This window comes from Saimiri boliviensis, chromosome 1 (genome assembly GCF_048565385.1).
Source record: "Saimiri boliviensis isolate mSaiBol1 chromosome 1, mSaiBol1.pri, whole genome shotgun sequence".
NCBI lineage: Eukaryota > Metazoa > Chordata > Mammalia > Primates > Cebidae > Saimiri > Saimiri boliviensis.
This window is the reverse complement of record NC_133449.1, coordinates 166,931,191-166,954,533: the sequence shown is the minus strand read 5'-3', so window position 1 is coordinate 166,954,533 and position 23,343 is coordinate 166,931,191. Positions and strand designations below refer to the sequence as shown.

General features: G+C 43.6%; 1 protein-coding gene, 1 long non-coding RNA gene and 2 other non-coding genes across 4 annotated transcripts in view; 3 read left to right on the top strand and 1 right to left on the bottom strand.

The window, feature by feature from the left end:
* LOC141580202 (uncharacterized) overlaps positions 1-23,343 on the bottom strand; it is a 92,527-nt gene that overhangs the window by 60,141 nt on the left and 9,043 nt on the right. The window lies entirely within an intron of this gene.
* Positions 1,277-22,469, top strand: HSPA9 (heat shock protein family A (Hsp70) member 9). The gene is made up of 17 exons (XM_003933936.4): positions 1,277-1,467; positions 2,609-2,667; positions 2,886-2,973; positions 6,154-6,335; positions 7,839-7,963; positions 9,415-9,488; positions 9,577-9,683; positions 10,135-10,297; positions 10,580-10,672; positions 15,271-15,480; positions 17,346-17,573; positions 18,762-18,866; positions 19,385-19,502; positions 19,904-19,998; positions 20,973-21,065; positions 21,224-21,364; positions 21,696-22,469. The coding sequence occupies exons 1-17, from the start codon at positions 1,387-1,389 to the stop codon at positions 21,771-21,773; spliced, it is 2,040 nt and encodes a 679-aa protein (XP_003933985.1). The 5' UTR covers positions 1,277-1,386; the 3' UTR covers positions 21,774-22,469.
* LOC120365736 (small nucleolar RNA SNORD63) lies at positions 16,454-16,521 on the top strand. The gene has a single exon (XR_005580605.1). It is a non-coding gene; the product is annotated as a small nucleolar RNA SNORD63 (small nucleolar RNA).
* LOC120365738 (small nucleolar RNA SNORD63) lies at positions 18,386-18,448 on the top strand. The gene has a single exon (XR_005580607.1). It is a non-coding gene; the product is annotated as a small nucleolar RNA SNORD63 (small nucleolar RNA).

Sequence of the window (23,343 nt, the reverse complement as noted above, 5' to 3'; positions counted from 1 at the left end):
ATCTATAACTCATGTTAGGTTAGACTTCCCTGTTTATTTTCTTACTCCCACTGCCATCCCCCACAGAATGTAAACTCTTCAATTACTTCTTTCCCTCCCCAACTCTCCCCAACATTTCCTTCACAAGGCCTCACCCAGAGGTGACTACTTAATAATACTGATCTTCCTGAAGGGATAGGGGGCCTGAAGTATTTCTCTTTTCAGGACTTTCAGGACAAATTGCTTCAACTCTAAAATCAAGTTCAATCTGTCATTCGTGTTTTGCTTTGGCTGTATTCTCACCACCTAGAAGAGTGACTGACACCTGGTAGGCACGCCAGAACGTAGCTGTTGAGTCAATGAATTAATTCCTCTTCTTAAAAAATCTAAAACTGGTCACAGGGTAGAGCAGTTAACATCTTACCACCAGCAGAAGGTTTGAAAAGGGCTATAGGAGTCTCAGCCAAGCCCAGCACAACAGGCAGGGGAAGAGCCTAAAGCTCGGCTATTTTTTTCCCTTTGTTCAGGAGAATTGGCCTAATGTTATGTGTGAACCAAACGCTTTGTAGTTGGAAACCCAAGACCCCTGTGATAACACGCAACACGAAATTCTTTTTTTTTCTTTTATTATTGTTAACAAGTGTTTGGCATTTTCTCCACGAAATTCTTTAAGATCTGCATCTCCACATGTATTTCAAGTTTTGAACAGCGGGCGGGACCGAACAACAAAAGTTCTGACGTCCTCACTTAACAAAGCCACAAGCCAAGATGGCGCCGTCCTCCATGAGCCGGATCCGGGAACAAGTCCAGGCCCGCGGGGTGTGCACGCGCCCGGGCTCGCCCCAGGCAGCGCTGGCGTGCGCTCCGGCAGCCGAAGAGCGTGGTAGTCAGTCTCCACCCACCTTTTCCGCCACTCCCAAGGCACATGCGCTCTAGGTTCTTCGCTGGACGTCAGTTGCGCAGGCGCAACAAGCTCCTCCTCTCGCGCAACTGACGCAACAAGACTGTAATCGGTACGCAATTTATCCCGTGTGACCTTGAGTCTTTCCTGTCACCGAGGACCCAGGCTGTCCGAGGTGCCGCCTTCATACCCCTCCTCCTCTCCTGGACTCTTTCTGAGCCCAGAGCTGCCGCAGCCGGAACGGGAGGGCAGGCTTTCTTCAACCATCATGCTCTGCAGCATATTACCTGAACGCCCTGGCTCCGGGAGCGGCAGTCATGTATCCTCTAGTCAGGCGGCGCAGGCGGCGCCTCAGCGGAAGAACGGGCCTCTGGGCCGCAGTGACCAACCCCCGCCCCTCACCCCACGTGGTTGGAGGTTTCCAGAAGCGCTGCCGCCACCGCACCGCGCAGCTCCCCGACGCCTGAGCGCCTCTTTGCTGTCTCTTATTTCTCCATCTAGCCGCCATGATAAGCGCCAGCCGAACTGCGGCAGCCCGTCTAGTGGGCGCCGCAGCCACCCGGGGCCCCGCGGCCGCCCGCCACCAGGTGAGGAACTATTGGACCTTCCCGGGTGGGGTCATGGCCTCAGGCCTCAGGCCTCAGGCGTCGGTGCGACAGGCCGCACGCCCTTTAGGTTTTGAATTCTCCGGGAGAGATCAGGAGGGAAGGAAAGTAACGGGCCTTCCGCAGTTAGCGCTGCCAGTTCAATGCCTTGCCGAAGGTTTTGCCTCCGCCTGGGGCCCTGCTGAGTCACACCCCTGGGGATCTACAGTATCATCTCACATATTAGCAGGTAGTGGTCCTGATGGCCCCTTCTGTGTCTGGATGGAAAGGTTTGGCCTTGGGGGCGAGAGATGCAGTCTATTTGGAAAGCCGCTATTTTCAGTTTTATTTTCGGCTCCTCTGTAGAATAGTGTGTGTAAGGTTCCTATTGATACGGTGAAATAAAGTGGAAAAAAAAAAACCCTAAACACTGAGTCGGAAATAAAACTCCACCTCCAGGTTTCGTGCTTAAGAACATTTTCTCAAAATATGATTGTACTCGTTTGTTACTTAAGAGAAAAAAAAAAGCAGATGGGGAAAAAAAGGCCATGGAGTAGTTACTTGTCTAAAATCAAAGACAAATGCTTTGAAGAATAGGAATAGTATGTGGGCATTAAGGAAGGCTTGGAAGGAGGCTGAGGTTAAGTTGTAACAAAGGTCTTTTATCCTAGTGAACGGCCACTACTTAATTTTTCTCTTTTAAAGACTCCACAAGATACTACGCCACTTCTCTTAAACTAGTTGCATGGCAAGGTCAGGGGAAGTGTCTCCCCTTGGGTTTTCCCCCAGGGACATCTGGCAATGTCTTTGGATATTTTAGGTTGTCACTAATTTAGTGGGGTGCTTAATGGTTTCTAGGGTGTAGAAGCCAGGGGTGCTGGTGTATATCCTACAGTGCACAGAACAGCACCCACCACAAAGATCTGGCCCAGAATTAGTAGTGCCACGGTTGAGAAATCCTACTGTAATGTGATTCTAAGTCCATCTTTTTTTTTTTTTTCCCTCCTCTTACCTTATTTGGGAAACTGTTTATTAAATGTTTATTGTTTTAGTAGCTTAACATATCTTACATACTAAGTTAGCCCAAGTTTCCTTTTTTCTCCCAGTAGACACAAGTGACTGAGTCAGTTTTTTTCTTTTTTAGGATAACTGGAATGGCCTTAGTCACGAGGCTTTTAGAATTGTTTCAAGGCGGGATTATGCGTAAGTATAACTTCATTTCCTTTGAGAAGAAATGCATATTAAATTTCAGAGCCATGTTTTCTACATTTTCGATTAACTATTCGTTCCTGTAATTATTTATCTGTATTTTTTTTAGAGATTATATAGTATACCACTGATAATTTTCCTATTAAATATTATCTTGCAGTGACTTATCCATCGAGATAACAATAGCTGTGATACTTCTAAATGTCTTACAGATCAGAAGCAATTAAGGGAGCAGTTGTTGGTATTGATTTGGGTACTACCAACTCCTGTGTGGCAGTTATGGAAGGGAAACAAGCAAAGGTGAGCATGATTAGTAATTAGTACCCTATCCAGAACCTATCAAGAATTCTGTGTTCTTAGTTAAGGAATTTGAGAACCTGTTTCTTATTTTTTTTATTTTTTTTAATTTGAGACATCTTATAGCCCAGACTGGAGTGCAGTGGCACGATAATCCGCTCATTGCAATCTCTGCCTCCTGAGTTCAGACAGTTCTCCTGCCTCTGTCACATAGTTGGGATTACAGGTGTGAGCCACCATGCTTGGCTAAATTTTTGTATTTTTAGTAGAGACAGAGTTTCACCACGTTGGCCAGGCTGGTCTCAAACTCAAATGATCCGTTCACCTTGACCTCACAAAGTGCTGGGATGAACCACTGAGCCTGGCCTGAAACTACTTCTAATTAAAACAGCAAAAACATGGGACAAAGCCTATATAGATCAGGCCAGGCGTGGTGGCTCACACATGCCTGTAACTCCAGCACTTTGGGAGGCCGAGGCAGGCAGATCACCTGAGGTCCCAAGTTCAAGACCAGTCTGGCCAACATGGTGAAACCTGATCTCTACTAAAAATACAAAAAATTAGCCAGGCGTGGTGGCAGGCACCTTTAATCTCAGCTACTTGGGAGACTGGGGCAGGAGAATCTCTTGAACCCAGGAGGCAGAGGTTGCAGTGAGACGAGATCATGCCACTGCACTTCAGCGTGGGCAACAGATGAGACTTGGTATCAGAAAAGAAAAAAGAAAAGCTATAGATCAGGTTTTTCTTTTTCTTTTTTTTTTTTTCCTTTTGAAATAGTCTTGCTCTGTTGCCCAGGCTGGAATGCAGTGACGTCATCTCACTACAACCTCTGCCTCCTGGGTTCAAACTATTCTCCCGTCTCAACCTCCCGAGTAGCTAGGACTACAGGTGTGTGCCACCAAACCTGGCTAATATTTTTGTATTTTTAGTAGAGACAGGGTTTCACCATGTTAGCCAGGCTGGTCTCGAACTCCTAACCTCAGGTAATTTGCCTGCCTTGGCCTCCCAAAATGCTGGGATTACAGGCATGAGCCACCATGCCTAGCCAGATCAGGTTTTCCATACCAGTGTTGGGACAAGAATCTTTACTTTCATATGGATAATTATATCTACTTCTAAATTTTTTTGTGGTGGCCACAAATTTCAGGCCTGTGGGGAAAATGTCAAGAACTACAGATTACGGCCAAGAGAAGAAATAATCTCTTTGGTGCCAAACAAGTGGGATAAGAAGACTATAGACAGTTCAGGTTATTTCAGAAGAGGAGATGGGGAAAAGAGGAAGCATGAAATCAAAAAGGCCATGAAAGGAAGAATTAAGAATTCCAGAATGTTACAAATGTTGCTTAATAACCCAGTGGGAATAAAGGTTTCATGTACAGAGTAAGGAGGCTTCAAAAGGAATAGCCTACTCCAATGAACAACATGCATTACTTCAGATATGGACCTCTACTTGCTTCTAGTCTGTCTCTGCACCTCCAACCTTGGTTCATCTGACCTAGGAAATGCAGCACTTTGGTGGTTACCAGGGTAACCAAACAGTGCAAGCCATTCCTACCCATCTTAATAGTAAATTATTAGTCCTGCTTCTATACCACATTTAAATCCTTTTCTGGGAAGTTACATACATTCAGTTGTTAGTACTGCAAAGGTTCACATGTAGTCTTAAGCAGCTTTTAAAATGTAAGTCAGGGCCTGGCCTGGTGGCTCATGCCTGTAATCCCAACTCTTTGAGAGGCCACTTGAGTCTGGGAATTGAAGATCCTGGGCAACGTGGCAAAACACTGTCTCTACAAAAAAATTAGCCAGGCATGGTGGTACACCTGTAGTCCCAGCTACTCAGGAGGCTGAGGTGGGAGGATCAGCTGAGCCTAGCAGGTCAAGGCTGCAGTGAGCCGTAACAGTGCCAGTGCACTCCAGCCTAGGTGACAGTGAGACCGTGTCTCAAAAAAAAAAAAAAAATTGTAGTAGTAGTAGTTTGAAAGTCAAACACCTAGTCTGGGCGCGGTGGCTCAAGCCTGTAATCCCAGCACTTTGGGAGGCCGAGGTGGGTGGATCATGAGGTCAAGAGATCGAGACCATCCTGGTCAACATGGTGAAACCCCATCTCTACTAAAAATGCTAAAAAAAAAATTAGCTGGGTATGGTGGCGCGAGCCTGTAATCCCAGCTACTCAGGAGGCTGAGGCAGGAGAATTGCTTGAACCCAGGAGGCAGAGGCTGCGGTGAGCCGAGATCACGCCACTGCACTCCAGCCTGGGTAACAAGAGTGAAACTCCACCTCAAAAAAAAAAGAAAGTCAAACACCTTAAATATTTATCTACTGTATTCATTAACTGTATCAGCAGTAAAGCATGCCCAGCAGTATTGCTCATGAGCATTTGTATTGTAATTTGGGACCTGTTTGTGCCTTAACTGATGGCTGCAAATATACCAGTGATAGGCCGGGTGCAGTGGCTCGTGCCTGTAATCCCAGCACTTTGGGAGGCCAAGGTGGGCGGATCACCTGAGATCAAGAGTTCGAGACCAGCCTGGCAACATGTTGAAACCCCATCTCTACTAAAAAAAAAAAAAAAAAAAAATTGCAATCAGCGTTAGCTTCACCCTCAGGGGCAAGTTGAGTCGGCAAGCAGCTCGTTGCATTTCCAGGTGGGTCAGAGCCTTGCGTAGGGCCCTGGCCAGAAGGAGCAAGTGGGAAACAGAAAAGGCTTAGATAACACTAAGACCTTTAGGAAGCCCCACATTCCCCACTGCAGTTCTGCCTTCTGGCCCATTCTGTGGCATCCGCAACCTTGCTGGAGCTCTTGCTCTGATACTCCTACTCTCCACACTCACCAGCCTGGACCATGCCTGTTAGCCCCTCCAGTGGTGGACTGCCTACCTGGTATCTTTTGTGACCACAAACACGACAGGATTTGGTGCATCAGCTGGGTTTAGTTTCTGATGCTTGGCTACTTGCTGTGAGCTTGACTGAATCTAGTCACACCTGTAGTCCCAGCTACTAGGGAGGGAGGCTGAGGCAGGAGAAAAAAATTGTTTGAACCTGGGACTCAGAGATTGCAATGAGCCGAGATTACGCCATCACACTCCGGCCTCAGCAACGGTGTGAGACTTAATCTCAAAAAAAAAAAAAAAAAAAAGTAGTGACAACTAGAACCTTATTCTCTGTCACATTTTGGGAGTTTAGGTGCTGGAGAATGCTGAAGGTGCCAGAACCACCCCTTCAGTTGTGGCCTTTACATCAGATGGTGAGCGACTTGTCGGTATGCCAGCCAAGCGACAGGCTGTCACGAACCCAAACAATACATTCTATGCTACCAAGCGTCTCATCGGCCGGCGATATGATGATCCTGAAGTACAGAAAGACATGTGAGTAATAGTAAAGTACAGAAAGACATGTAATAGTAAAAGTCCAGTTGTTTGCAAGGGCCATGCAGAAGAGTGTCAGCATATTGATTAGCATCCCTAGAGCACCTTTAGTCATTTTACATATTGTCCCTAGGGGAAATCTTTACCACTGCCAAAAGGGTAATTCCTTTAAAAAATTCATTTTTGTCTTTACAGATTAGATCTTTGCTCAATATTGACATAATAAATGAAGATTGGCAAGGCATTCCTTAACCACATAATTCAGTGTTGAGTACATAAGGTAGAAATGGCATAGGTTCTATCATGTGTTGATCCAGTACAGAAAAACTTGATTTTGCTTTTTTCCTTTCCCCCTCAATAGAGACTGGTCTCACTATGTTGTCCAGGTTGGTGTTGAACTCCTGGACTCAAATGATGCTCCCACCCTAGCCTCCCAAGATACTGGGATTACAGGCCTGAGCCATCTTGCCCAGCCTGCTTTTTTCTCAATAGACATACTAGAGGCCAAGTGTGGTGGCTCATGCCTGTAATCCTAGCGCTTTGGGAGGCTGAGCTGGGCTCAGGAGTTCAAGACCAGCCTGGGCAACTTGGTGAAAAGCCGCCTCTGCAAAAATACAAAAAGCTGAGCTTAGTGGTGTACGCCAGCTACTAGTGAGGCTGAGGCAGGAGAATTATTTGAGCATGGGAAGCAGAGGTTCGAGCGAGCCAAGATCATGCCATTGCACTCCAGCCTGAGTAATAGCAGTGAAACCTTGTCTCCAAAAAAAAGAAAAGAAAAGAAAAACGTTAGAAGCATAGGTAGTTTCCTGTTACATAAAAAGTTTTTTAGGCCTAGAACAGTGGCTCATACCTGTAATCCTAGCACTTTAGGAGGCAGAGGCGGGAGGTTTGTTTGAGTCTGAGTTAAACAGCTTTCCTGAGCTTGAGTAGAATATTAGTTCTGTATGCATGGAGTCATGTGGACTTCTATGACTGGCTTCTTTCACTTAGCATGTTTTCAAGGCTGATCCATGTCGTAGCATGTATCAGTACTACATTCCTTTTTATGGCCAAATGATATACTGTATGGACATATAGCACATTTTGTTTATCCATTTGTCAAGTGAAGGACATTTGAGTTGTTTCTGCTTTTTGGCTATTAGGAATAATACTGCTAGAAACATTTGTGTACAAGTGTTTATGTGGACGTAAATGTTTGCATTTCTCTTAGATAATAGGAGAATTGCTGGGTCATATGATAACTGTCAAATGGAACTTCCACACTTTATTCTAAAGTGGCTACAAAAATTTTGTCTGGGGTGGGAGGTAAAGAATGTTAAGATTTCATCAGTGTATCCTCATAAACGTGATTGCTTTCTAAAGAATTTCACTTAATGAATTTCCAAAGTTATCATTTGGCCATGAATGAGTGGGGTGGAAGATGGATGTTCATGATACATGGTAATTTTATCATAGTAGGTTGTACAGTCTAGTTTTCTCTAATATAATTTTTGTGTCCTACAGTAAAAATGTTCCCTTTAAAATTGTCCGTGCCTCCAATGGTGATGCCTGGGTTGAGGCTCATGGGAAACTGTATTCTCCAAGTCAGATCGGAGCATTTGTGTTGATGAAGATGAAAGAGACTGCAGGTGAGTGGGTTTAGTTCACACCTGGAAAAGTTGGAAGAACTGAATGATGCCTTGAAATCCCTAGCTCCCTATGCCCAGTGTCATGAATCTGTGGTGCCTTTTGTATAGAAAACCTAGGAATGGCAAAACTGTGTTAACACTTCATGCTTTCCCTGCAGATTGAATTTATCTTCAAGTCTCACTAATGGTGGCTGGCTTGTTTCTTTATTTCCAGTGCGGGGTAATGTTCTATAATGAAAGCCTCAAGACTACACATTAAGCTTTTGTCCCTGTTAGGTTAAAATTAGAACTTCCTATTTGAAGTTGCTGTTGTAAGTCTAAAGGTCGTTGTAGTTTCTTGAACCTTCACTAAAATGTTCAAAGAGTGATCTTGGTTGTGGTTGTTTTTTGGAAGACGGAGTTTCGCACTTGTTGCCCAGGCTGGAGTACAACAGTGCAATCTTGGCTTACTGGGTTCAAACGATTTTCCTGCCTCAGCCTCCTGAGTAGCTGGGATTACAGGTGCCTGCCACCACACCTGGCTAATTTTTTATATTTTTAGTAGAGACAGGGTTTCTCCATGTTGGTCAGGCTGGTCTCTAACTCCCAGCCTCAGGTGATCCATCTGCCTCGGCCTTCCAAAATGCTGGCATCACAGGCGTGAGCCCCTGCACCCAGCCAATCTTGGGTTTTGTTTTGAGATGGAGTCTCACTCTGTCACCCAAGCTGAAGCGCGGCATGTGATCTTGGCTCACTGCAACCTCCGCCTCCCAGGTTCAAGCATTTCTCCTGCATCAGCCTCCTGAGTAGCTGGGACTACAGGCACATACCACCACGCCTGGCTACTTTTTTGTATTTTTAGTAGAGATGGGGTTTCACCATGTTAGCCAGGATGGTCTTGATCTCCTGACCTCGTGATCTGCATCCCCTTGGCCTCCCAAAGTCTTGGGATTACAGGCATGACTGTGCCCAGCCTGATGTTGGGTTTTTTTTTGTTTTCTTTTTTTGTTTTTTTTTTTTGAGACGGAGTTTCGCTCTTGTTACCCAGGCTGGAGTGCAATGGCGAGATCTCGGCTCACCGCAACCTCCGCCTCCTGGGTTCAGGCAGTTCTCCTGCCTCAGCCTCCTCTGAGTAGCTGGGATTACAGGCACGTGCCACCATGCCCAGCTAATTTTTGTATTTTTAGTGGAGATGGGGTTTCACCTTGTTGACCAGGTTGGTCTCGATCTCTTGACCTCATGATCCACCCGCCTCGGCCTCCCAAAGTGCTGGGATTACAGGCTTGAGCCACCGCACCCGGCGATGTTGGGTTTTTAACCAGTATATTTAGTTGGAGTGTCTTCCTGCAAGGACACATGAGGTTACTTGTCAAAAGACTGATGAATATTGTCTGTAGCTCCAAAAGGATGACACATGTTGTTGGGCTATATTAATAATTCTATTCTAACAAAATTCCATTTTTTTCCCCCAGAAAATTACTTGGGGCACACAGCAAAAAATGCTGTGATCACAGTCCCGGCTTACTTCAATGACTCGCAGAGACAGGTGAGGTCAATTAGCATTTTTCTTCACAAAAAGTAATGGTTCCTGGGCTGGAAGGGAAGAAAAATGCTTTTCTTTTTGTTTTCCCTAGGCCACTAAAGATGCTGGCCAGATATCTGGACTGAATGTGCTTCGGGTGATTAATGAGCCCACAGCTGCTGCTCTTGCCTATGGTCTGGACAAATCAGAAGACAAAGTGTAAGTTGGCACAGTAAATTTCTCACGTGGATATGTGAAACTCAAGTAATGGAGCCATGGGACTTACCTAAATGGTCACTTAAGATAGGTTTTCACCATGATAGCCAGGCTGGTCTTGAACTCCTGACCTCAGGTGATCACCCACCTCAGCCTCCCAAAGTGCTAGGATTACAGACATGAGCCACCACACCCGGCCTGTCACTTGGATTTCTTAGTGATTGAGCGTTTTACTTAAACTAAAAATATACTGAAAATGTACTGCATTTACCGATTTTAAGTATGTATAGTGTGTATGTGTTTTCATTTCAAAACCATTCCTTTGTTTTCTTTTGGGCCGTGGTAATTTAATAAGTATATACCTCAGGAAAATAGCTAAGATTTTCTGTATTTGATTATTGAAATTTATATCCTGGTGATAGGTTTTGTTTCTTACGGATTCCTTTCTTTCTAGCATTGCTGTATATGATTTAGGAGGTGGAACTTTTGACATTTCTATCCTGGAAATTCAGAAAGGAGTATTCGAGGTGAAATCTACAAATGGAGACACTTTCTTAGGTGGAGAAGACTTTGACCAGGCCTTGCTACGGCACATTGTGAAGGAGTTCAAGAGAGAGGTGAGTTACCAATGTGGTTAATATGTAGACATTGGGATATTGATAAATTCTTTGTTCAGATTGCTCTTTGCTTTGTTGATGAGTTCAGTTCAGCCCCCTTATTTTAGACACAGACTCTTTTCCAAGTAGATTAATTTTTTTCCTACAGATAAACGGTAATTAAAAGTAATTCATGCTTGTTTATAAAGGTACGACTCCATTTTGTGTTGTTCACCTTATTGCAGCATAAATTTATTTACCACCTCACTAATAATGCTGGTGTTGAATGTCTTCACTTTGTAGACGGGGGTTGATTTGACGAAAGACAACATGGCACTTCAGAGGGTACGGGAAGCTGCTGAAAAAGCTAAGTGTGAACTCTCCTCATCTGTGCAGGTGAGACATGGAAAAATCCCAGAAGTCTTGATAGATATTTTCAGCTGGAGTTTATTTAAATAGTATTTTCTAATTGGCCTTATGTCAGTTGAGTGAGTTTGTTTTTACAATTTTCTAGTTTGTAGAGACCTTTGCCGTGAGCACAAAAACAGGTCTTTATTTGTGAGCTGAAATTTTTTAACCACCCAAATCAGTTACTGGAGCTAAATAATATCTGAATTACGCTGGGTATACTCGTTTACCTTTCAGTTAAATATATTTATTTTAAAACCTGGTCTAGCAGTGTTTAAAACTAGAATTCCTAGCTTGGAAAAACAGCTGCCTTAACTGAAATATTAAATAACTTCTTGTAAGTGTCCTTTTTTGGGGGGGTGGGGGTTGCAGACAGTCTTGCTCTGTCATCCAGGCTGTGATCTCATGTTACTAAAACCTCAGCCTCCTGAGTAGCTGGGACGACAGGCACGTGCCACCAGTGTGGCTAACTTTTGATATTTTTTTCAGTAGAGGCGGGGTTTCACCGTGTTAGCCAGGATGGTCTTGATCTCCTGACCTCATGAGCCACCGCGCCTGGCCTTTTTTTTGAGACAGTTTTGCTTTTGTTGCTCAGGCTGGAGTGCAGTGGTGCTGGGTTCAAGCAATTCTCCTGCCTCGCCCTCCTGAGTAGCTGGGATTACAGGTGTGCACCACCATGTGGGCTAGGCTGGTCTCCTGACCTGAGGTGATTCAGCTGCCTCAGCCTCCCAAAGTGCTGGAATTACAGCTATGAGCCACTGCGCCCAGCTAATTGTCTCACTTAATAATTTGAAAAATTAGCCAGTCAGTGTGCACACCTGTGGTCCCAGCTACTCGAGAGACTAAGGAGGATTGTTTGAGCCCAGGAGGTTGAGGCAGCAGTGAGCCATGATCACACCATTGCACTCCATCCTGGGTGACAGAGTGAGACCCTGTCTCAAAAAATGACTAATTTGAATCACCAGTCGAAAATGAGGTGAAACTTGTGCAACTTTCCCTCTGTGAGCATCAGATTTACTCAGCCTCTTTAAGTGTCAGCTTGTTTAGCTCCAGTTGAGAGAAGCTTCACTTAACCACCAAGAATAGAATTGTATAAACCATGTTAGATCTGTGTTAGAGACCCACTAAGATCGAAAGCAGATCTGTTTCCGGTGTCTTTGGTGACAGCAGGAAGAGCAGAGCTGGGACTGCTTTATTTTGATCACCCACAGGGAAGAGGCATTTAAGACAGTTGTCATTGTGTTGGTAAAGTGGTTCTTGCTCATTAACCTTCAGTCAAACCTGGATTTTTTTTAAAAAGTGGCTGTGAGGAGTGACATAGTTTACACACATTCATCCATGGTCTTGCTGTTACTTTGCCCGGCTATCATGGAGTGGCAGAACGTTGCAACATCGGTTAGGGTTGAGGTTGAAATATGTGGCACTGCCAGAAGATAGTTTCTCATTCCTCCCAGGGATTTGACATTTGGGGTAGAGGATGTGACATATTGGAAGAGATTGGTTTTTTAATTAGTGTGGCTGCATCTTGATAGACATTTGGATTATTTTCCAGCATTTATTATAGCAAGATGTATTGAGCATCCTTATACATTCAGTTTTGCATAGGTGATTGTAAATCTATAGAATAAATTCTTATTGTGTATTACCCTCATGCAGTTTATGTTGTGGTTTGGAAAGATGAACATTAATTAGAACAGATTAGTAAATGTTAAACTAGAAGTGATAACAAAGTAAAAAATAAAAAGTGATTCTGCAGGCATTCTGCTGGGGTTCAAGTCCCCATTGCATTGCTTATTAATTGGTGATCTTTAAGAGTTGTTAGCATTACCGAGTTCATAAATATTACATCCTTAGGAAAACATAGGAAATTGTGAGTGCTCTAAACGTTACTGTTAATGATAACAAGTGATAAAAAGGCAATTACATTTATAATTTAAGAAGGGGCCGCACTTTGGGTGGCCAGGGCAGGAATATTGCTTGAGCTTAGGAGTTGGTGACCAGGCTGGGCAAAATAGCGAGACTCCCATCTCTACAAAACTAGCACACCTGTAGTCTCAGCTACTCAAGGGGCTGAAGCATGAGAATCCCTTGAACCCAAGTGTTTGAGGCTGCAGTGAACTGTGATTGTGCCACTGCACCCCAGCCTCTACGACAGAGCAGGTCTCTTAAGAAGGGGCCAGGCACAGTGGTTCACACCTGTAATCTCACGGTTTTAGAAGGCCAAGGCAGGTGAGTCACCTGAGGTCAGTAGTTCAAGACCAGCCTGGCCAACATGGTGTAACCCTGTCTCTACTAAAAATAAATAGCCAAACGTGGTGGCAGTTGCCTGTAATCCCAGCTACTATATAGGCTGAAGCAGGAGAATTGCTTGAACCCGGGAAGCAAAGGTTGCAGTGTGCCCAGATGGCACCACAGCAGTCCAGCCTGGGCATCACAGAATGAGACTCTGTCTGAAAAAATAAAAATAATCTGGCCAGGCGCAGTGGCTTATGCCTTTTGTAATCCCAACACTTTGGGAGGCCCAGGCGGGTGGATCACGAGGTCAAGAGATGGAGAGCATCCTGGCCAATATGGTGAAACCCTGTCCCTACTAAAAATAGAAAAATCAGCTGGGCATGATGATGGCATGTGCCTGTAGTCCCAGCTACTTGGGAGGCTGAGGCTGGAGAATCTCTTGAACCTGGGAGGCGGAGGTTGCAGTGACCTGAGATTGTGTCACTGTACTCCAGCCTGGTGATAGAGCAAGACTTCGTCTCAATTCATCATCATCATCTGAGAAGGTACCAGAGAGGTTTTCATAATAAGGATAGCATCTGAGAGATGAGTTGATAAGAAAAAGATAAGTGGGCAGTAAGTGTAAGGCTCTCAGGTGAAGACCCGAGAAAGGGCCGGAGTGGCCAAAAGGGCAAAGTGAACATTGGAGTAGCGTGTTGGTGGGCATGGAAAATGAGGCTAGAGCAAGCTTGTCCATCCTGTGGTCCAACACAGATTTGTAAACTTTTCTTAAAAGTGTGTGTGTGTTTATCCTTGGGCTAGAGGCTTCATGGATGTGAGATTTGGTGTCCCTTCCAAGATAAATACAAACCCAGAGGAGTTGAGGATAGTAACATGGTCAGGTGTCGATTTGTGAAAAGCCCTCTGGCTAGAGTAGAGTGGATGTAGGGAGGCTGTTGAGAAAAGACTTGGATGAGAGTAAGACATAAGTGGTTGGGTTTGAGAGAAGAGGTAAGAAGAGAACATTGTGATGGACGTTAGACTGGTTGTAGAGGGTTGAGAGTAGTGCTGGAGTTTTGTCATTAGCTTTTAGTGTTCAGAGTTGTGCTGCTATAGTAGCCAAATGCAGGTTTTCAATTAATTAAAATTAAATAACATTTAAAATTTCATTTCTGCCGGGCGCAGTGGCTCATGCCTGTAATCCCAACACTTTGGGGGGCCGAGGAAGGTGGATCACGGGGTCAAGAGATCGAGACCATCCTGGTCAACATGGTGAAACCCCGTCTCTACTAAAATCAGCTGGGCGTGGTGGTGCGTGCCTGTAATCCCAGCTACTCAGGAGGCTGAAGCAGGAGAATTGCCTGAACCCAGGAGGCGGAGGTTGCGGTGAGCTGAGATCGCACCATTGCACTCCAGCCTGGGTAACAAGAGCGAAACTCCGTCTCAAAAAAAAAAAAAAAATTTCATTTCATAATTACACTAATCTTATTTCAAGTGCTCAGTAGTCATGTTAGTGGTTGCTGAATTGAGCAGCATAAAGAGCATTTTCATTGTCACAGAGTTCTGCTGGATAGCATTGGTTTAGATAAATTCTGTATTGTGATCTGGTTTATCAACATTTTGCAAAAAAAAAAAAGTTGTCAGTATTTAGATATCACTATTCTACAGATGGTGTGTTAACTCTGTTTATTAAGTATTTAAAGGCCTAGGATACTTTCTCCTGAAGAAAGATGGTTAAGGACTCACTCTGTTCTTACACATTGTGAGATTCCATGTCATGTTGGGATTTGGGATTTATTAAATACTGGATGTTACATGGTGTGACTCTCAGCAGCTCTCCGTGGATGTGATGGCCGTGCAAGTCAGTTCTCATACTTGTCTTTAATGAGAGCATGTCTGTAGCTTTTGTACCACTTATAAACATCCTGTAACTTACAGAACCCATGGTTGGTGGCATGTTATTTGGTTCAGAACCTAACTTTGACATTTTTTTTTTCTTCAGGTAAAGGGATATTTCTAAAACTAGGTGAAGAAAAACATCAGTTGTGTGTGATTCAAATGAATATTAAGTGGCAGAATAGCTCTTTATCTCCTGAATGGGGATTTTTTTTTCCTGCTTATCTGCTGTATTCTTAATAACTATAAACTTCATTAAAACAGATTCTATGCTGTTTATCTCTGGAGAGGTAAAACGTTGCATCTTAAAGAGTAACTATTCTTGCTGACTATTCATTTAAATTAGGTCTCACACTCCCTGTGGTTTTCCAAGTCTTCTGTCCTAGGGTAGGGTATGGTCACATTTTAGTTGAAATAATAAATGTAACCATCATTTGACTTCCCCACTAACATGCAATTAAACATTTCCTCTGCAGACTGACATCAATTTGCCCTATCTTACAATGGATTCTTCTGGACCCAAGCATTTGAATATGAAGCTGACTCGTGCTCAATTTGAAGGGATTGTCACTGATCTAATCAGGAGGACCATCGCTCCATGCCAAAAAGCTATGCAAGATGCAGAAGTCAGCAAGAGTGACATAGGAGAAGTGATCCTTGTGGGTGGCATGACTAGGATGCCCAAGGTATGGACCCATGGAATTCTGTTAGAGGGCTGGCACAGAGTGTATTCTTGGGACAGGTGGCACAAGTATATGGCCTATTCTGCTGGGGTGACCTAACAGGGAGATGAGATTTTATCTTCACTATTCTTTTTTTTTTTTTTTGAGATGGAGTTTCGCTCTTGTTACCCAGGCTGGAGTGCAATGGCACGATCTCGGCTCACCGCAACCTCCACCTCCTGGGTTCGGGCAATTCTCCTGCCTCAGCCTCCTGAGTAGCTGGGATTACAGGCACGCCCCACCATGCCCAGCTAATTTTTTGTATTTTTTTGTAGAGACGGGGTTTCACCATGTTGACCAGGATGTTCTCGGTCTTTTGACCTTGTGATCCGCCCGCCTCAGCCTCCCAAAGTGCTGGGATTACAGGCTTGAGCCACCGCGCCCAGCCCTGTCTTCACTATTCTTTTGTGTCTTGTTAAAATTGAATAATAGGCCAGGCATGGTGGCTCACAGCTGTAAATCCCAGCACTTTGGGAGGCCGAGGCAGGCAGATCAAGTGAATCCATGGAGTTTGATGTCAGCCTGGGCAACATTGCAAAATCGCCTCTCTACAAAAATACAAAAAATTTAGCTGGATGTGGTGGTGCATGCCTGTAATCGCAGCTACTTGGGAGGATCACCTGAGCCCAGAGGTTGCTCACCAGAGTGAAGTTGAGGCTGCAGTGGGCCATGATCATGCCACTGCACTCAGCTGGGGCAGCAGAGCATGACCCATCTCAAAAAAGAAAAAATTAATATAAGAAAAATTAGGAGGGGTAGAATTTCTTTAGGGACATTAGCAGGGAGGATCCTGCAGTCAGTCATAGAATTTTTAGGACTGAAACAAAGTTTGAGATAAGAACATAAAACTTTGGTAATAACTCTTTCCCCCACCAGCCCCGGCTCTGGTTCTTTGTACGTGTGTCTTTGCAGCATAGGGCATTTCTTCAAAGATTTTGTGCAATGATGTATTTTATTCAACACATCATTCTGAAAGAATGTGTGGAAAACTAATGACTGAGCACAAACCTGTTGAAGATGCAGTTCTCTTTGGTAGCCTAAATAGGATTATCTTGGGCCTAAGTTAGTGACCTTGTTTTTTTCTGAATTTTTCCATTGAAATACATGGCCTTAGGGAAATAGCAAAAAATGAACCTGGGAAAACAAGGCTGTGGACCAGACAGATGCCTCTGTATTAAGAAATTTTCCCCAAATCTATTCAAATAGAACTTTTTCTTATCCCTAATATAATAAACACGAGGGAGGAACATGCCCTTACATTAGCAATACACGTTATTACTATAGCTGCCTTTAATAATTTGGTCTTTATTGATAATTTGCAAGAGGACGTGGACATCTAAGTCCCCTTGCCTTGCATTCTCTATTTCAGGCATCCCCAAACTTTTTACACAGGGGGCCAGTTCACTGTCTCTCAGACCGTTGGAGGGCCGCCACATACTGCGCTCCTCTCACTGACCACCAATGAAAGAGGTGCCCCTTCCTGAAGTGCGGCGGGGGCTGGATAAATGGCCTCAGGGGGCCACAGTTTGGGGACGCCTGCTCTATTTCAAATGATGTGTTGTGTGGGAAACCAGATAACAAAACTTAGGAGAATCCTTCCCAGATTTACAAGGGTCGTGAATAAGATATTCCTGTAAGTATAAAGTGTATGAGTGTTATGAGATCATTAGCAAGAACCCAAGTATGAAACGGTGATTTGAATAAACATTTTTAGATTTGAAACAGCCTATCTTAAGATTTAGCTGGGAGTGTAGGACACATGTGCTCTCTTTTGTTCTGCTCAGGTAGTTCCCGGGTGTGGGCTGACACGTTTTTTCCTTGATGCTCAGGTTCAGCAGACCGTGCAGGATCTTTTTGGCAGAGCCCCAAGCAAAGCTGTCAATCCTGATGAGGCTGTGGCCATTGGAGCTGCCATTCAGGGAGGTGTGTTGGCTGGCGATGTCACAGATGTGCTGCTCCTAGATGTCACTCCCCTGTCTCTGGGTATTGAAACTCTGGGAGGTGTCTTTACCAAACTTATTAATAGGAATACCACTATTCCAACCAAGAAGAGCCAGGTAAGAACCATCACTTCCTACCTTGTCATGTGGGCTTTAGGTTCTGTGAGGGATGTGATTGTAGCCACTTTCATGAGCATTTTCAAGAAAACACTCTGTTTTGCTGTTCAGAATAGTAATAGTTAACTGTGGGTGGTGAGAATCTTGTGTTTGTTTTTGTTTTTTTTTTTTGTTACCAGAAAAGTTCTTACATGTCAGCTGGTAGTGATGATTACAGGAAGGACATCAATGGTCTCCTCCACAGGATTAACATAATTTGCTAAAAGGGATCTCAGTCATTTGAGACTGAATTCCCTGTATGTAGTTTTCTCTTCTCGAAGATGGTAAAAAGGATAGTCTGGACCAGATTCAGGAAAGTGTTCTTATCTTACGGGTGAATGAAGGGGTTTGTATGGGAGTACTGAGACACCAAGCAGGGCTATGTGGACATGGCTTGTTCTTGAAGTAGGAATTATTGCTGGCTGGGTGCTGTGTCTCATGCCTGTAATCCCAGCACTTTCGGAGGCTGAGGCAAGAGGATTGCTTGAGCTCAAGAGTTTGAGACCGGTCTGGGTAACATGGTGAAGCTCCCTTTCTCCAAAAAATTAAATTAGCCAGGCATGGTGCTGTGCACCTGTAGTCCCACATACTCAGGAGACTGAGGTGGGTGGATTGCTTGAGCATGGGAGGCAGAGGCTGCAATGAGCTGAGATCGTGCCACTGTACTCCAGCCTGGGTGACAGTATGAGGTAAGGCCTTGTCCCCAAAAAAAATTATTTCCTGATTTTCCCAATCTTTTGGTTTTCCATAAAACTACAGCTGTTGCTGTATTTGTGCGGTGATTTATTTGTCAATACATCATTCTGAAGAAATGTGATTTCCTGTGACTGAGTACATGATACATCTATCTCTGATTCGTTTCCCCAGATGAACATATTTCAGCATTTTAGTTCCTTTTAAGGCTTTCTGTCCTTATGCTGCATCACTGTACAGTGCATTTGCTTAGTTGAAACAACAGCTATTGTATGCCCTTTTCGCTGTACTAATCCTACTCCTATGCTGTAAATACAACAGCCTTTGTTCTGAACATACTGTTAAATTAGGACCCTTCCAATCTTGGAATATGAATCTTTCCTCTGGCTCTCATTTTTTTCTATAGAAAGGGAATAGTTTAATCAGATTGCCAACCCAGGAAGTTTTCTTCCCTAGGTATTCTCTACTGCTGCTGACGGTCAGACGCAAGTGGAAATCAAAGTATGTCAGGGTGAGAGAGAAATGGCTGGAGACAACAAACTCCTTGGACAGTTTACTTTGGTAGGTGTTGTGAATCCTGAATCCTGTGCTACTTCACTGTAAAGTGAGATAATATTTTAAACTGCTGGCATACAAATACATACTATGTAATCTCAAAAAGGTGTGCAGACACTGTACAACTGAATACCCATAGGATCAGTTTTTACCTGAAAGCCTTACTTTTTCCTTGTGTCTTAGGAACTTCCTCAGAGAAATAAACTCCTGATTACTCATTTAAAAGACATTTGATACTGTTACTGGTTTCTGATCAGCATTGCTTGTGAGGTGAAGTAAATAGTGGGAAGGTTTGCTGACATTCAGTATGTACCCAGGTACATACAGCGGTTACTTGCTATAGCTAAACTTCACTGGTATAAAACCTGTTGATTTCAGGCAGCAAACTACTGTTGCTTATAAACTGTGTTTTTTATACACCGAAGTGACTTGTTTACTAGAATCCTGTATCAATTTGGAAATAATAGCACTGGACCCTTCTGTAAAAACGCCTTACTCTGGATATTATTTATTATTTATTTTAGATTGGAATTCCACCAGCTCCTCGTGGAGTTCCTCAGATTGAAGTTACATTTGATATTGATGCCAATGGGATCGTACATGTGTCTGCTAAAGATAAGGGCACAGGACGTGAGCAGCAGAGTAAGTCACCCTGTTTATCAGACCATAAGAGTGAGATGAGGGAGGTCTTAAAAATAGACTCTTACTGTGCTGTGTTTTTCCCCAGGCCTCAAGGGACGATGATGAGTCCTCTTTGTCCCTCAGTTACCAGATTTGCTTTTACAAGTATAGTGTTTATTCCCCCAAAATAGGGAGGCACTGAGCCTGTGGGTTGCTGAAGTTTTGATGGACAAACAGGACAGGCGTTTGTATATATTGGGTCCTTGGTTTCATTTTGCTTTATAGGACTATAGAGTATTTCTCCTCTTCATAATTTGTATCAAGATTGGCTGCTATGAGCGGGAGTACTCTTAATGCAATGGAGAAAGAAGAGGCATATAACTTTACCTGAGAATTAATGAAATGCCTTCTTTTTACTGCAGTTGTAATCCAGTCTTCTGGTGGGTTAAGCAAAGATGATATTGAAAATATGGTTAAAAATGCAGAGAAATATGCTGAGGAAGACCGGCGAAAGAAGGTGATTATTTTTTGTCTTCTGAACTTTACTCTTAGTAAAGCTTGGTCTTGAAAGTGGAGTTTTCGGCCGGGCGCGGTGGCTCAAGCCTGTAATCCCAGCACTTTGGGAGGCCGAGGCGGGTCGATCATGAGGTCGAGAGATCGAGACCATCGTGGTCAACATGGTGAAACCCCGTCTCTACTAAAAATACAAAAAATTAGCTGGGCATGGTGGCACGTGCCTGTCATCCCAGCTACTCGGCTGAGGCAGGAGAATTGCCTGATTGCAGGAGGCAGAGGTTGCGGTGAGCCGAGATCGCGCCATTGCACTCCAGCCTGGGTAACAAGAGCGAAACTCCGTCTCAAAAAAAAAAAAAAGAAAGTGGAGTTTGGGGCCAGGCACAGTGGCTCATGCCTGTAATTCCGGGACTTTTGGAGGCCAAAGCGGGCAGATCTTTTGAAGTCAGAAGTTTGAGACCAGCCTGACCAATATGGTGAAATCCCGTCTTAACTAAAAATACAAAAAAAATTAGCCAGGCATGGTGGCACACAGTTGTAGTTCCAGCCACTTGGGAGGCTTAGACCCAAGAATCACTTGGACCTGGGAAGCTGAGATTGCAGGGAGCCAAAATAGCAGCACTGCACTCCAGCCTGGACAACAAATCTGTCTCCAAAACAAAAAAGAAAGTGGGAGAGTTTGAACATGTCATAGGTTGTGGGTAAGAGAAAACCTAAGATCAGTCTATTCTCCCTTCCCTGTTGGTTATACCTTGTATGGTGCAGTGCCTTTATTTCTGTTTTCCCTGTCACAATTCTCATGTTACAAAATCTAGCCCAAATCTCAAAGCCATCCAGACTACCTCATAGCACTCTGATTTCTCCCTTACTCTATTTTTAGTCTGCAGCACATAGCTTATTGTCTTATTGAGCATAGACATTCAGCAAACTGGTTGACTGGAAAGCCTTCATTTATATTAAACTTTTAATTTCTCTAAGGAACGAGTTGAAGCAATTAATATGGCTGAAGGAATCATTCATGATACAGAAACCAAGATGGAAGAATTCAAGGACCAATTGCCTGCTGATGAGGTAAGCTGTATTTTAAAGTAACTCAAGAGGTTGGACACATTGTTACTAATGCCAGTGAAGTTTCTTTTTCTGTGGGTTTTGATAGAGGTTTAATTATTTTAAAATGTGTCTAACTAGGAGACCTGGAAAAGTAAGGAATTTTGTTTTCTTTTTTTAAGTGCAATAAGCTAAAAGAAGAGATTTCCAAAATGAGGGAGCTCCTGGCTAGAAAAGACAGTGAAACAGGAGAAAACATTAGACAGGCAGCATCCTCTCTTCAGCAGGCATCATTGAAGCTCTTCGAAATGGCATACAAAAAGGTACAAGGATGAAGTGGGGTTTGATCCTAACTTGATCTTGATGGAATAGTTCTTGATTACTGTTACTGGTGGCTCCTTCCATAGCCATTTGTGGAATTAAGAGTGAGGTTAGAGTTGGAGAAATTCTCCTGCTGTGTTGACTCTACTTTGGGATTGGGGGTAGTGTCAAAGGAAAGCAATCCAGAAATCATTAGAGTGGAAAGAGGGGAGGGAGAGTAGAATAGAGATGAAGGATAAGGAATATGTGGCTCCTTCATTTTGGAGTGCAACGAAGAGGAAATGGTTAGCTCTAACATTAAATCTGAGTGGCTCTCAAATGTTTTCTTAACAGATGGCATCTGAGCGAGAAGGCTCTGGAAGTTCTGGCACTGGGGAACAAAAGGAAGATCAAAAGGAGGAGAAACAGTAATAGCAGAAATTTTGAACCAAAAGGACAATAACATATGAAGCTTAGGAGTGAAGAGGCTTCCTGAGCAGAAATGGGCAAACTTCAGTCTTTTTACTGTGTTTTTGCAGTATTCTATATATAATTTCCTTAATTTGTAAATTTAGTGACCATTAGCTAGTGACCAATTTAATAGGCCGTGATTCTAACAGTATAAAGTTCACAATGTTCTATGTCCCTAGCCTGTCATTTTTCAGCTGCATGTAAAAGGGGGTAGGATGGATTAATTGATTATATAAAGACAACTATTTTATGCTGAAGTGGCCATATTTTCAAGGGGTGAAACCATCTCGCACACAACAACGAAGGTAGTCAGCCGTAGACTTGGAATGAGACCACATATGGGGATGAGATCCTTCTAGTTAGCCTAGTACTGCTCTACTGGCCTGTGTGTACATGGGGTCCTTCAACTGAGGCCTTGCACGGCAAGCCAGCTGTGCCATGTTTATAGATGGGGCAGAAGAAGCTAGAATAATGGAAAATGAATCTATTTATGTTAGGTAGAGCTATTAAAACAAGGTAGGAATGAGGCTAGGCCTTTAACTTCCCTAAGGCATACCTTTCTAGCTACCTTCTGCCCTGTGTCTGGCACCTTCATCCTTAATGATTGTTCTCTTTTATCCATTCTGGATTTTTTTTTTTAAATAAATATAAAAAGCATCTTGTTCTCTTGTTTGTGAGGGGTGATGCCCTGAGATTTCGCTTCAGGAATATGACATCTCTCATGCCTCCCATATTTCCCAAGGAGGGAGATAAGGATTTTCTAACATTTGTAAAAAATGCAAATTCAAGATTTGGAAGGGCTGGTATAATTAACGAGCAGTATCAGCATGTAAAAATCTTCTATGAAGGATTTTATTGTCTCCCTTTCTAGACCATTCATATACTTAGAACCTTAAAACAGTTTCTAGATCTCTAACAAGAAAACCAAGGTGGCTATTTTCAGGTTGCTTTCAGCTCCAAGTAGAAATGACCAGAATTGGCTTACATTAAACTGCATCTAGAATTAAGTCCTAAGGTATTATTTCTATGGCTCAAAAATAACAGGAACCCATATTTCCCTGGGTTCTGCTTTTCTGTCCTCAGTGTACTGTCTTGTCCCAAATTCTCTGATGTAGTTCTAATTAGCACATGCTGACAACTTGAGCAGAAAGGGGACTACATCTTTATTAAATGTTAAGAATTATTTCCCAGAAGGCTCCCCCCAGCAGGTTTGTGTTTCAAGGACTACTATCATATGCCATGTTCAAAGAAGTCTTGTTACCAAGATAGGCTTAGAATAACAGACATAATGGTTCCTTTTATATTGTTTTATAATATGTAGAAATGAGATTATTTCTAAATGTCAGTATAAGAAATCAATTGAGGGCCGGGCGCGGTGGCTCAAGCCTGTAATCCCAGTACTTTGGGAGGCCGAGGCGGGTGGATCACGAGGTCAAGAGATCGAGACCATCCTGGTCAACATGGTGAAACCCCATCTCTACTAAAAATACAAAAAATTAGCTGGGCATGGTGGGGCGTGCCTGTAATCCCA

What these genes read in the sequence shown, in the direction of transcription:
- HSPA9 (XM_003933936.4), top strand. Translation starts at nt 1,387, where the DNA reads ATGATAAGCGCCAGCCGAACTGCGGCAGCCCGTCTAGTGGGCGCCGCA. An exon ending in TGAAGGAGTTCAAGAGAGAG is followed by an intron (nt 10,298 to 10,579) that starts GTGAGTTACCAA and finishes TTCACTTTGTAG; the next exon opens with ACGGGGGTTGATTTGACGAA. An exon ending in CACAGGACGTGAGCAGCAGA is followed by an intron (nt 19,503 to 19,903) that starts GTAAGTCACCCT and finishes TTTTTACTGCAG; the next exon opens with TTGTAATCCAGTCTTCTGGT.